At 38.4% G+C, this 12,616-nt stretch overlaps 1 protein-coding gene across 4 annotated transcripts in view; it reads right to left on the bottom strand.

Moving 5' to 3' along the window:
* Art4 (arginine methyltransferase 4) overlaps positions 1–12,616 on the bottom strand; it is a 167,544-nt gene that overhangs the window by 34,478 nt on the left and 120,450 nt on the right. For 2 of the 4 annotated variants that reach the window (XR_011390991.1, XM_070079632.1), the window contains one exon: positions 10,710–11,178. The exons of the other annotated variants lie outside the window; for them this stretch is intronic. Coding sequence is in view for 1 of the 2 variants with exons in the window: in XM_070079632.1 (XP_069935733.1) it covers positions 11,156–11,178 (23 nt within the window). In the remaining variant the exon portion in view is untranslated. Of the gene's footprint in view, positions 1–10,709; positions 11,179–12,616 lie in introns of those variants that run through there. 4 annotated transcript variants of the gene reach the window in all.

Here is a 12,616-nt window from a genome sequence, read left to right as displayed (position 1 = left end):
AGGGGTCATGCAATGCCTGGGGATTTGGGAGGGAATCAGCTTTGATCCAAGGAAGAGGAAGACAGGTCCAATACCTTGCATCAGGAGCTACACACTGGAATCAACAAACCTCGTTCGAGGAGAGTGGCTATACTGTAATCTTTGTGACTCCATTCTTAGCTCTGGTCTTCATTGTGTAATGTTTGCGACTCCTTTCTTAGCTATGACCTTAATTTTGTAATGTCACTTCTTTCTTAGCTATGTCCTTCATTTTGTAATCTTTGTGACTCCTTTCTTAGCTCTGGCAGTCATTCTGTAATGATATATTTCTTTGGACATTTTCTATTGATCTTCTGTACATAATGGGTGCAGCAGAAGCCTCACTACTGCCGCATATCCCGAAATGCCCCGGCATGATAGTGATTTTCTTTGTACAACTGTACTTAGCAAACCAAAATTGTAATAACACATTGTAACCTCTGCAAAGAAATAAAATCTTTTTTCTTTATACTAATCTACCCAAATCTAAATTCCCTCAACAAGACTGAAGGAAGAACTGCTGAAGATATCAACCTGGATGACGCTTAACATTGACAACACCTTCTAGAGGATGTTTGCGAAGAGCGATAAATGTCCAACTAAACAGTGATGGAGTGAATGATGATGAAAGTTTTTCTTTTTTGGGCCACCCTGCCTTAGTGGGAGATGGTTGATGTGTTAATAATAATAAAAAATAAACATTATGATTGATGGTTTTCCCATTGCCAAACAAAATAAAGGAAAATTCCTAGATCTGTTTCTTGACTGTAACTTGAAATTCAACACCCACATTAGACACATTACAAAAAAAGTTTCCAAAACAGTTGGCATCGTCTTGAAGATATGCTACTATATACAGCGGAACCTGGGTTGTATATACAGCGGAACCTGGGTTGTATATACAGCGGAACCTGGGTTGTATATACAGCGGAACCTGGGTTGTATATACAGCGGAACCTGGGTTGTATATACAGCGGAACCTGGGTTGTATATACAGCAGAACCTGGGTTGTATATACAGCGGAACCTGGGTTGTATATACAGCGGAACCTGGGTTGTATATACAGCGGAACCTGGGTTGTATATACAGCGGAACCTGGGTTGTATATACAGCAGAACCTGGGTTGTATATACAGCGGAACCTGGGTTGTATATACAGCGGAACCTGGGTTGTATATACAGCAGAACCTGGGTTGTATATACAGCGGAACCTGGGTTGTATATACAGCGGAAACTGGGTTGTATATACAGCGGAACCTGGGTTGTATATACAGCGGAACCTGGGTTGTATATACAGCGGAACCTGGGTTGTATATACAGCGGAACCTGGGTTGTATATGCCCAGGTTGTATGTAAAATTATAGTTATTCTCCATAAAATTTATTTTTTATTAATATTTTTGGGTGTCTGGAACGGAGAAATTTAATTTACATTATTTCTTAAGGGAAATACAGTAATACCTTGGTATACGAACAGCTCAAAACTCAAACAGTTGTGTAAGTGTATTTATTTATTTTTTGGTGGCCTGGTGGCTAAAGCACCTGCTTCACACACGGAGGGCCCGGGTTCGATTCCCGGTGGGTGGAAACATTTTGACGTGTTTCCTTGCACCTGTTGTCCTGTTCACCTAGCAGCAAGTAGGTACCTGTGTGTTAGTCGAATGGTGTGGGTCGCATCCTGGGGGACAAGATTAAGGACCCCAATGGAATAAGTTAGACAGTCCTCGATGACGCACTGACTTTCTTGGGATATCCTGGGTGGCTAACCCTCCGAGGTTAAAAATCCAAACAAAATCTTATCTCTCTTATCTTATGTACTTTTATAAGTGCATTTTTGGGGGTCTGAAATGAATTAATCTAATTTATATTATTCCTTATGGGAACAAATTCATTCGGTATCGGCACTCGAACAGCCTTCTGGAACGAATTAAGTTCATATCCTGAGATACCACTGTATTGACAAAAAATACATTTTATGGAGAATAAGCATAATTTTACATACAACCTATGGCAAACAAACACCGAGGTTCCACTGTATCTCAAACGGCCCTACTCACACTATACTACTCTCTAATCCATCCTTACCTTACCTATGCTATTTATGCCTGGGGATCCACTACAGCAAATCACATTAAGCCAATAATAACTCGGCAAAATGCACAGGTACCAGTGATCACACAGTCTACTGCCAGGCAACACACATTGCAACTCTTCAAAAGCCTAAACCTACTTAATATACATAACATTCACTTTTACTATTATGATTAGTACATATGGAAATAAATGGTATAAAATACCGACACAATGGAAATATAAACACATAAGCAGTATAATGTGATGCTTTATTGACAACGTTTTGCTCACACTGTGGGCTTTATCAAGTCACAAACAGATCTGTTTGTGACTTGATGAAGCCTACTCTGTGGGGGAAACATTGTCAAGAAAGCATCACATGATACTGCTTATGTGTTTATATTTCCATGATTACTACATATACAAGACAATAAACATTAATATCAATCCTGACCTGAAACACTTTCTTGATAGTTACCAAAGAACTCAGACACAACACTGGACACAAAAATCTCTTTCACTTGTGTCCAGCTTAACCTTTGTAAAAACTCAATGTCAATTAAAGGAACCAAAATCTAGAACCTCCAACATGATAACTCCAGAGTCTCTCTATCTGCCAGCTGCGTCAAAACTACTGCAAAAGAACGCGTCCTTTCCCTCATATGATCCTGGTAACAATTATGCCAAAAAATTCCTTCAATTTCTTTCAGCCTCAAAAACTGATAAAACTATGTACAGGTACCATAAGACTTACGACCGAGCTTGGTTCCGACCAGCCAGCCTTGAGTCAAAATGGACATAAGTCGAACCTTAGAAAATTGCCAATATACTTCAAAAATTAAATCCTAATCTTGTAAAGCATGTTTCAGTGTCCCTTCATTATTACGTAAGAACATAAGAAAGGAGGTACACTGCATCAGGCCTGGTGGCCCAAACTGGGCATGCCTTCTTAAATCCATCCATCCACATACATTTGCCCAACCTACTTTTTTATGCTACCCAAGCCACAGCTTTTGTAACCTTTCTTTCTCACATACCAGCTGACTTTTCCACCACATGTATAACTACAACTACTACTACCTCTACTTGTGTGGGCAAAACATTATCAATAAAGGATCACATCATACTGCTGCTTCTGACTGTGCATCTGGCAGCCCTGCTGCCAGACGCACAGGGAACATCCTTGACACTGAAGCATAAATACGATACTTGTCATCATAATGTAGCTTTAAAGAGACAGACTGCCTGCTTATTTTTGTTTATTATTAAATACAGTGGACCCTCAACCAGCAATATTAATCCGTTCCTGAGAGCTCATCGTTAATCAAAATAATCGTTAGTTAAGTTAATTTTCCCCATAAGAAATAATGGAAATCAAATTAATCCGTGCAAGACACCCCAAAGTATTGAAAAAAAAATCTTTACCACATGAAATATTAATTTTAATACACACAAACTGAAGAAGACATGCACAGTTACATGACACTTACCTTTATTGAAGATCTGGTGATGATTGATGGGATGGGAGGAGGGGAGACCGTTGATCTTGTTAGTGTTTAGAAGGGGAATCCCCTTCCATTAGCACTTGAGGCAGATTGTCTTTTTCTGGGGTTACTTCCCTTGTTCTTTTAATGCCACTAGGACCAGCTTCAGAGTCACTGGACCTCTGTCGCACAACATATCTGTCCATAGAGGCCTGTACCTCTCGTTCCTTTATCCTAAAGTGTTTCACAACATTGTCAGTGTAATAGTCACCAGCACGGCTTGCAATAGCACACATTTCCTTAATCTTTGAAGTAGGCAACTTCTTCAATTTCTCTCTCCCCTCCTCCGAAGCAGTTTCCTCAGGTCTGCCCTCTTGCTGCTGAAGATGATCTAGCAGCTCATCAGTGGTTTGTTCTTCATTGTCCTCCTCCACCAACTCTTCCACATCCTCCCCACTAACCTCACCAATATGAGCACTAGTTCCAGGCATTTTTTCCTGTTCACCTGGGTGTTAGTCAACTGTTGTGGGTCGCATCCTGGGGGACAAGATTAAGGACCCCCAATGGAAATAAGTTAGACAGTCCTCAATGATGCACTGACTTTCTTGGGTTATCCTGGGTGGCTAACCCTCCGGGGTTAATCGTTTCTCGGTAATTGTTTCACGTTAAGCCACACCAACAACACTCTCTCCACATCTTCGAGTAATACAGCTGATGGTGGTGCAGGAACAACAACAGCTGACTGTGGTGCAGCAGCAGTTGCACCTTCGGCAAGAACAGCTTCCTTGATTGCCATTTTCTTACCCACAATAGTAGCGATGGTTGATTGGGGTTTATTATACAACCTGACCAGCTCAGAGACACGCACTCCACTTTCATACTTAGCAATGATCTCTTTCTTCATCTCCATAGTAATTCTCACCCTTTTTGCTGATAAATTAGACACATGTGCAACTCTTGGGTATCTTTATTGAGGAAACGTTTTGCCACACAGTGGCTTCATCAGTCCATACAAAGGAGAATCTTGAAGAACAGGAGGAGAATGAGGTAATCAGTCCCTCAACCTTGAGTCGATGTGGTCAGTCCATCAATCTTGAATAGAATACGGCATACGTGCTGAGAAGGAGCTTATAAACCGTTGGCAGGAGAGGTGCAGAAGTCATAGGTCGTGTAACATTTGTTCAATGTTGAAGTAGGTCGTGCCCGAGAATTAGGCAAGCGAAGAATTCCCAAGTATTAAGATCCCAAGAAGTTGCAGTGTCTGACAGGTTTGTAGATGAATGGTTCAGAGAACCGACATGTTGATAAATAAAGATACCCAAGAGTTGCACATGTGTCTAATTTATCAACATGTCGGTTCTCTGAACCATTCATCTACAAACCCTTTTTGCTGTAGGGTTGGCACTAGAAGCTTTCTTGGGGCCCATGGTGACTTATTTTGCAGGTGCAATCACTACAAAGGCTGTGATAATACGAAATGTTCCAGTTGTTGTATGTTTGGAAGTGACCGCAGTGGCTGGCTGGCTTGTAAACACTGACACCCAAGGGACAAGTGAGGCGCGCTCAGGCCAAAGTGGACGCGTATGGTACGGAACGAATAGCGCTGGTCGGGTTTTTAAGCGCTAGTTGAGGCAAAATTTTTGCGTTTAAATGTGTCGCTAGTCAGATTTATCGTTAATCGATGCCATCGCTGGTTAAGGGTCCACTGTAATTCCATTGTAAACACCTACCTACACTTCATTCTCAAATTCAGCAACTGCCATTTTCTCTTAGTTTAATTTTTATTTTTTCAGATGAAATTTATATTCAGAAATTAGATTATGAAATTAGTATGCATATAGTCACTGCCATAAGAATTCAAGTTCATGAACTGAATGCCATATAAAATACAAAATGGTACCTATAAACTTATTCAGCACTTAACCAAAACACGACATGCCAGAACTTCGCTGTAATTATTTTGTGTTTCTTCACAATAGCGCAATTGAATTAACAAAACCAGATGAGCCCCAACTCCCACCAACTGAAACAGCAAGCAGACTCAATGATTTCTTCTCCACCATAGGAAAAAACCTTGCCAATAAAATCCCAAGCTCAAATACCCCACCCAATGACTACCTCACTGGCAATTACCCGAACACACTGTTCCTAGCTCCGACTAACCCAACAGAAGTCTCCCTTATTATCAACACACTAAAAAACAAGACAGGAGATTTAAATACCTTACCACCCTTTATATACAAAAAAGCATTGCAAGTGCTGTCACCAATCATTGCAACACTCTCTAACAAATCCATCGAATCCTCTACCTTCCCTACAGTTCTCAAAATAGCGAGGGTCACTGTGATCCATAAAGGAGGAGACCAAACAGACTTGAACAACTATAGGTCAATATCCAACTTACACCCTCTCTCTAAAATCGTCGAAAAATTAATTCATAAGCGAATCTATTCCTACCTCATCTCCTACAACATACTCAACCCCTGTCAGTTTGGGTTCAGGCGTAATAAAAATACGAATGATGCTATTATACACATGCTAGAACAAATATACAACGCACTAGAGAAAAAAGAAGTCCCATAAGAACATAATAAAGGAGGCACACTGCAGGAGGCCTGTTGGCCCATACTAGGCAGGTCCTTTACAATTCATCCCACTAACAAAACATTTGCCCAACCCAATTTTCAATGCCACCCAAGAAATAAGCTCTGATGTGAAAGTCCCACTCAAATCCAACCCCTCCCACTCATGTACTTATCCAACCTAAATTTGAAACTACCCAAAGTCCCAGCCTCAATAACCCAACTAGGTAGACTGTTCCACTCATCAACTACCCTATTTCCAAACCAATACTTTCCTATGTCCTTTCTAAATCTAAACTTATCTAATTTAAATCCATTACTGCGGGTTCTCTCTTGGAGAGACATCCTCAAGACCTTATTAATATCCCCTTTATTAATACCTATCTTCCACTTATACACTTCGATCAGGTCTCCCCTCATTCTAAATCTAACAAGTGAATGTAACTTAAGAGTCTTCAATCTTTCTTCATAAGGAAGATTTCTAATGCTATGTATTAATTTAGTCATCCTACGCTGAATGTTTTCTAATGAATTTATGTCCATTCTGTAATATGGAGACCAGAACTGAGTTGCATAATCTAGGTGAGGCCTTACTAATGATGTATAAAGCTGCAGTATGACCTCTGGACTTCTGTTGCTTACACTTCTTGATATAAATCCCAGTAATCTATTTGCCTTATTACGTACGCTTAGGCATTGCTGTCTTGGTTTAAGGTTGCTGCTCACCATAACCCCCAAGTCCTTTTCGCAATCTGTATGGCTAAGTTCTACATCATTTAACTTATAAGTACTAGGGTTATGGGCACTCCCGAGCTTCAGAACCTTGCATTTATCTACATTGAACTGCATCTGCCACTTTTCTGACCAAGAATAGAGTTTGTTTAAATCCTCCTGAAGTTCCATAACATCTACGTTTGAATCAATTATCCTACCTATCTGTGTGTCATCGGCGAATTTGCTCATATCACTAGTAATTCCCTCATCAAGATCATTGATATATATTATAAACAACAACGGGCCCAAGACTGATCCCTGTGGAACGCCACTTGTTACAGATCCCCACTCGGATTTAACCCCATTTATGGACACTCTCTGCTTCCTGTCAGTGAGCCATGACTCGATCCACGAGAGCACTTTTCCCCCAATGCCATGAGCTGCCACTTTCTTTAACAGTCTATGGTGCAGAACTCTATCAAAAGCCTTACTAAAATCTAAGTAAATAATATCAAATTCTTTATCGTGGTCAACAGCCTCAAAAGCTTTACTGAAGAAAGTTAATACGTAAATTAGTTAGACAAGACTGGCCTCTTGTGAATCCATGCTGAGTATCATTAATCAAGCTATGCTTATCGAGATGGCTTCTTATAATCTCAGCTATAATTGACTCTAGTAATTTGCCTACAACTGAGGTCAGGCTTATTGGGCGGTAATTTGACAGTAACGACTTGTCCCCTGTTTTAAAAATAGGAATTACATTAGCCATCTTCCACATATCAGACACTACACCTGTTTGAAGAGATAAATTAAAAATATTAGTTAATGGTTCACAGAGTTCCATTTTGCATTCCTTAAGAACCCTTGAAAAAACCTCATCAGGACCCAGCGACTTGTTTTGCTTCAGTCTGTGGGGATCTTCATTGATTTTGATACAGTTGACCATGATTTGCTCCACATAAAACTGTCCCACTATGGTATAAGAGGGCACTCCCTCAACTACCTAAAGTCATACCTCAGCAACAGAAGCCAATATGTGTACACAAATGGAGCAAACTCTTCTGCACAGCCAATTACATTTGGTGTCCCAAAGGGAAGTGTCCTTGGCCCTCTTCTCTTTCTCGTTTACATAAATGACCTACCAAATGCATCGCAACTCCTCAAACCCACACTATTTGCAGATGACACTACATACGTCTTCTCTCACCCAAGCCCAGTCATGCTAGCCAATACTGTGAATACCGAATTACAGAAAATATCTACCTGGATGATGACTAACAAACTTACTCTCAACATTGACAAAACCTACTACATTCAGTTTGGTAACAGAGCTACAGATGTCCCTCTTAACATAATGATAAACAGATCACCTATCACAAAGCTCACAGAGGGAAAATTCTTAGGAATCCACCTTGATAATAGACTCAAATTTCAAACACATATACAACAAATTTCCAAGACCGTAGGCATACTATCGAAGATACGGTACTATGTTGCACAGTAAGCCCTCCTGGCCCTATATCACTCACTTATTTACCCCTATCTCACCTATGGAATTTGTGCATGGGGCTCAACAACAGTAAACCATCTCAGACCATTAATTATCCAACAAATGGCTGCAGTAAGATTGATGATAAATTCCCACTACAGGCAGCACACTCCACCAATATTCACAACTCTACACCTACTCACCATACTTATTATTGTACCTACATCCATACTTATTATTGTACCTACTACATACATAGAACACTTAACTCGGATATAAACCCTCCCCTCAAACATCTCCTTGCCAACCTCAACAGAACACATGATCATAACACAAGACACACATCACTCTTTGATGTTCCTCGTGTCCATCTCACACTATGCAAAAACTCAATGCACATAAAAGGCCCTAAAATCTGGAATTCATTACCTGTGAATATAAAAGAAACATTGTCTGTTTATAAATTCAAGTCTCTTCTTAAAAATCACTTACTCACCCACAACTAAATAAATACTGAATAATTGTATCTCATAAATGTTTAACCTGTGACCAAATCAAACTTTGTTATTTTTAATTACATTACCTAACAGAATACTCCATTCTACTGAATGCTCAGCAACACAGTAAATGACCATATGACCTGTCTTTGTAATACTCATTTGTGCTTAATTGTTATTTGTTTACAATAATGTTTACCACTGAATATACCACTGCTTAGTTAATCTTAAGTTAATTTTAAGCCTGCCCATAATGCTCTGCATATAAGGGGCTTCGGCATGTTACACTTAACCACTGTATTTCTCTGTACTTCTATGTATCATGTTCAAATTATAAAATAAATAAATAAATAAATAAATAAATAAAAGTCACCATGGGGGCCTATGAAGATTAGTGATAACAGCCAACCCCAAAAAAAAAAAATTGGTTGGGAAGAATTTGTTCGATACTTGAACAGCTTTTTGGAATGAATTAAACTCGAGTACCGAGGATTCACTGTACATGCATACTGTCTTCTGGTGACTTCTTTATAAGTCAGAAATCTGTTCACACTGTCAAATCTCAGTTGAGAGAACGTCTCATTCTAGAGCTTACGATCCTGATCATACTGTCACTCTCGAGTATAAATTTTAGTGTTTTCTTTCATCGTAGATGCGCACTTATTGTTTGACATGAAAGAACACATGCTGCAGAATTACATAAACCCAAATTATTATTACAGTAGGGCCCCACTTATACGGCTGGTTAGGTTCCAGGCTACCCAGGCGGCCCAAAACAGAAAAAACACTTTCATCATTCACTTCATCACTGTCAAATTCATATATTTTATATATTACACATTTCAGTACTGATACCATTCTTACAATTATTCATTATTTTTGAAACGTCAATATATCTTTTTTATTTCTAAACAGATCTTGCTTACCTTAGAAAAACCGATTTCTTTCAAGGTTTACACACATTGCAATTCAGGAAACCTTCTGAAGTTCATCTCTGATACTACACTGTGATGTTTTATAGAGACGGTTAAAAGGAATTTGAACACTGTGATCAAGACGCTGATTTTGCATCAACACAGTGAACCCTTGATATAACAAACTAATAGAGGGAATTGATAATTTCCGCTTAATCAAAATAATGTTGGAAAATAGCAGACGAAAAGCACTAATGTGTGCTATACCTAATATAGTGCTGACACAATTTATAGATACTATACTGCAAGGAGTTAAAAGTACGTATAATTTACTCAGATGATTATGTCTTATTTCAGAGTTATATTAAATCAAGGGTTTACTGTATTCAAGTATCCATTATCACAATGTGATCCTCTCACATCAGTGTATGGAATATCTGCTAGGAAATCCTTCATTAATACCATATTTTGCGGCATACAAGAAGCTTTTTTTTTTTTTTACCAAACTCTGACTCTAAAAATCACCCTGCATCCTAAACAATGGTCAGGTTTGGGATCTATGAATAATTCCATTTAACAAAAATAACAATTAAAGAATAATAAAGAAACAATGTATATTCAGTAAATATAGGATGTGTCCAATATGCCGGTGCATTTTATATGCCATAAAATATGGTAATTACTGATAAGTTTCAGGTCACTACTTTATTTACAATATTAACCCTTAAACTGTCCAAACGTAGATCTATGTTTGCTCGCGTAGCGCTCCGAATGTAGATCTACATTTATTTATTGTTTCTTATGGAGAAAATCAAGGTCGGAGCACTACGCATGCAAACGTAGATCTACGTTTGGACACTTTAAGGGTTAACTAGAAATCACAGCACATGCCTACCATCATAGTGTTTTCCTTTATTATATGGAGAGGAAAATGCAAGTGTGGTGCTCGAAAGTTTTATTATCTACTTTTACTACACAACAGGGCTCGTCTGACAAGGATTTGATAACATTGTTCACAATAACTCTCCTGCTTGGATCTGACCAACAAAAGTTGAAAACTTCAACATCAAAGTTCTATCCTAAAGAGTCAGCAAAGAATACTCTGCATGTAACTTTACTAAGTCACATGTGTATCCACGATTGTGTTGCAACATTCTGAAGTATAATATCTCAATGTGAGACAGCATCACCTCACTAGAGCCCTTGTCTATGGCAGAATACTGTAGTAAAGACAGGAAGTGATATTGCTCCAGAATATAATGCACGCATATCTTCTACCGAGACACAGTCGTCCTTAATCTAAGTAACAACCATTTTCTTTTTGATCACATTGTGCCACTGGGTGCATTAAAATTTTGAAGCAATATTAGTTTCCATTTCGTAGATTTAACGCCAAGTTCCGCATGAGTCTGAAAGAGAGAGAGAGTGGCTGTGATGGTAAATAGAGACGCCTGTTGTGCGAGCAGAAAAAATAATATATAGAGCACCAACCTTGCTTGTTTCAGTAATTCTAAGTATAGTAGATCTCTCAAAAAACCCACACTCAGTAGATGACACATTACACCATGCATGTATTTTGGTTGTAAAGCATTATCAAGTCAGTTATTTAAGATCTTTTGTAACATTGCAAACTTTACTAATTGTTATACTGTTACTTGTTTTTTGCTACCTCTCTACTATAAATCTTACTGTAAATTTTTTTGGCTACCTCTCTATTGTAATAATGTAAAAACAAGGCAAAATAAAAAATTTACCACTCCACAACCTATGTCTAGTTTTAAGAGGCGTGTAGGTTGTATTAGTATTAGTCTACCTGAAATGCCCAGACATGTTAGTGGCTTTCTTTGTGCTTAACGATAATTTATAACACGTAAATCACACATTGTAAACTTTGCAAAGAAATACTGAACCATTAACTAATTAATAGTCTAAGTTGGACTGAAATGTCATCTTAAGTTTTATTCCCCTCATAAACATGTTCCTGTGTATTGTTCCAGTCACGGTATTATGCCTCTTTATTCTTCATGTATGTACAAAGTGATGCAGTCAAGAGTTTCCTCTCTAAGTGTGGGTTATTTTCTAATTGTTCTAACCACAGTACTGTGACTTACTTTCCAGTAGATCATTGATTATCTGGGATCTTCAGGACGGGAATTTTTTAATTAGTTAAGTTCTCGTATTATCCTTAACACACATTCTTATAATATCCTGGGAAAGTAATTGCTCCTTAGCCCATTTTTGGTTAGAAATGAATCACAATTTTAACCTCACCCGATGACACCTTTTTATGGTCCATTTTTTGTACAGTTCTTTTCGGCATTTCCTGTTTAGATTGAACAAGACCGCCAGATAATGCTAAACAATAAGTAAGTTATCCCCGAATAATCGATGATCTACTGTAAAATATTGTAATTCCCTTTACTGAATACAGTAAACTATGTGTTTATTCATAATAAAGTATACTAAATGATTAGTCCAGACTCTTAGCAATTCAAAATCAACAACTTTCAATATGTCTGAAGAATAACAATTTATGTTAAATTTAACTGATATCCCATGTTACATAAAAATTAACAAGCAGAGCAACTGTTTAGAGCTATATAACTTCAACATACAAACAACTAACACATGCATACCAAACGTGTCATGCAAACATAAACCAGCTGAAATATAAACATTTACAATAAGCCCACGAATAGGATATAAAAACCAAATGACCTTTCAGTTCACCCTAGACTATTGTGCAGTCACACGTAGGGTAAGAAACAACCAGGGTTTGGTTAAGGCAGCAAGAGAGCAGGTAGTGAAGGCCAGGTTAGGCCATTCGAGTTTGGATAATTTGAGTGT

Source organism: Cherax quadricarinatus, chromosome 100 (assembly GCF_038502225.1).
Source record: "Cherax quadricarinatus isolate ZL_2023a chromosome 100, ASM3850222v1, whole genome shotgun sequence".
Taxonomy (NCBI): Eukaryota; Metazoa; Arthropoda; class Malacostraca; order Decapoda; family Parastacidae; genus Cherax; species Cherax quadricarinatus.
The sequence above is the reverse complement of the archived record's forward strand: the minus strand, read 5'-3'. Positions and strand labels throughout refer to the sequence as shown.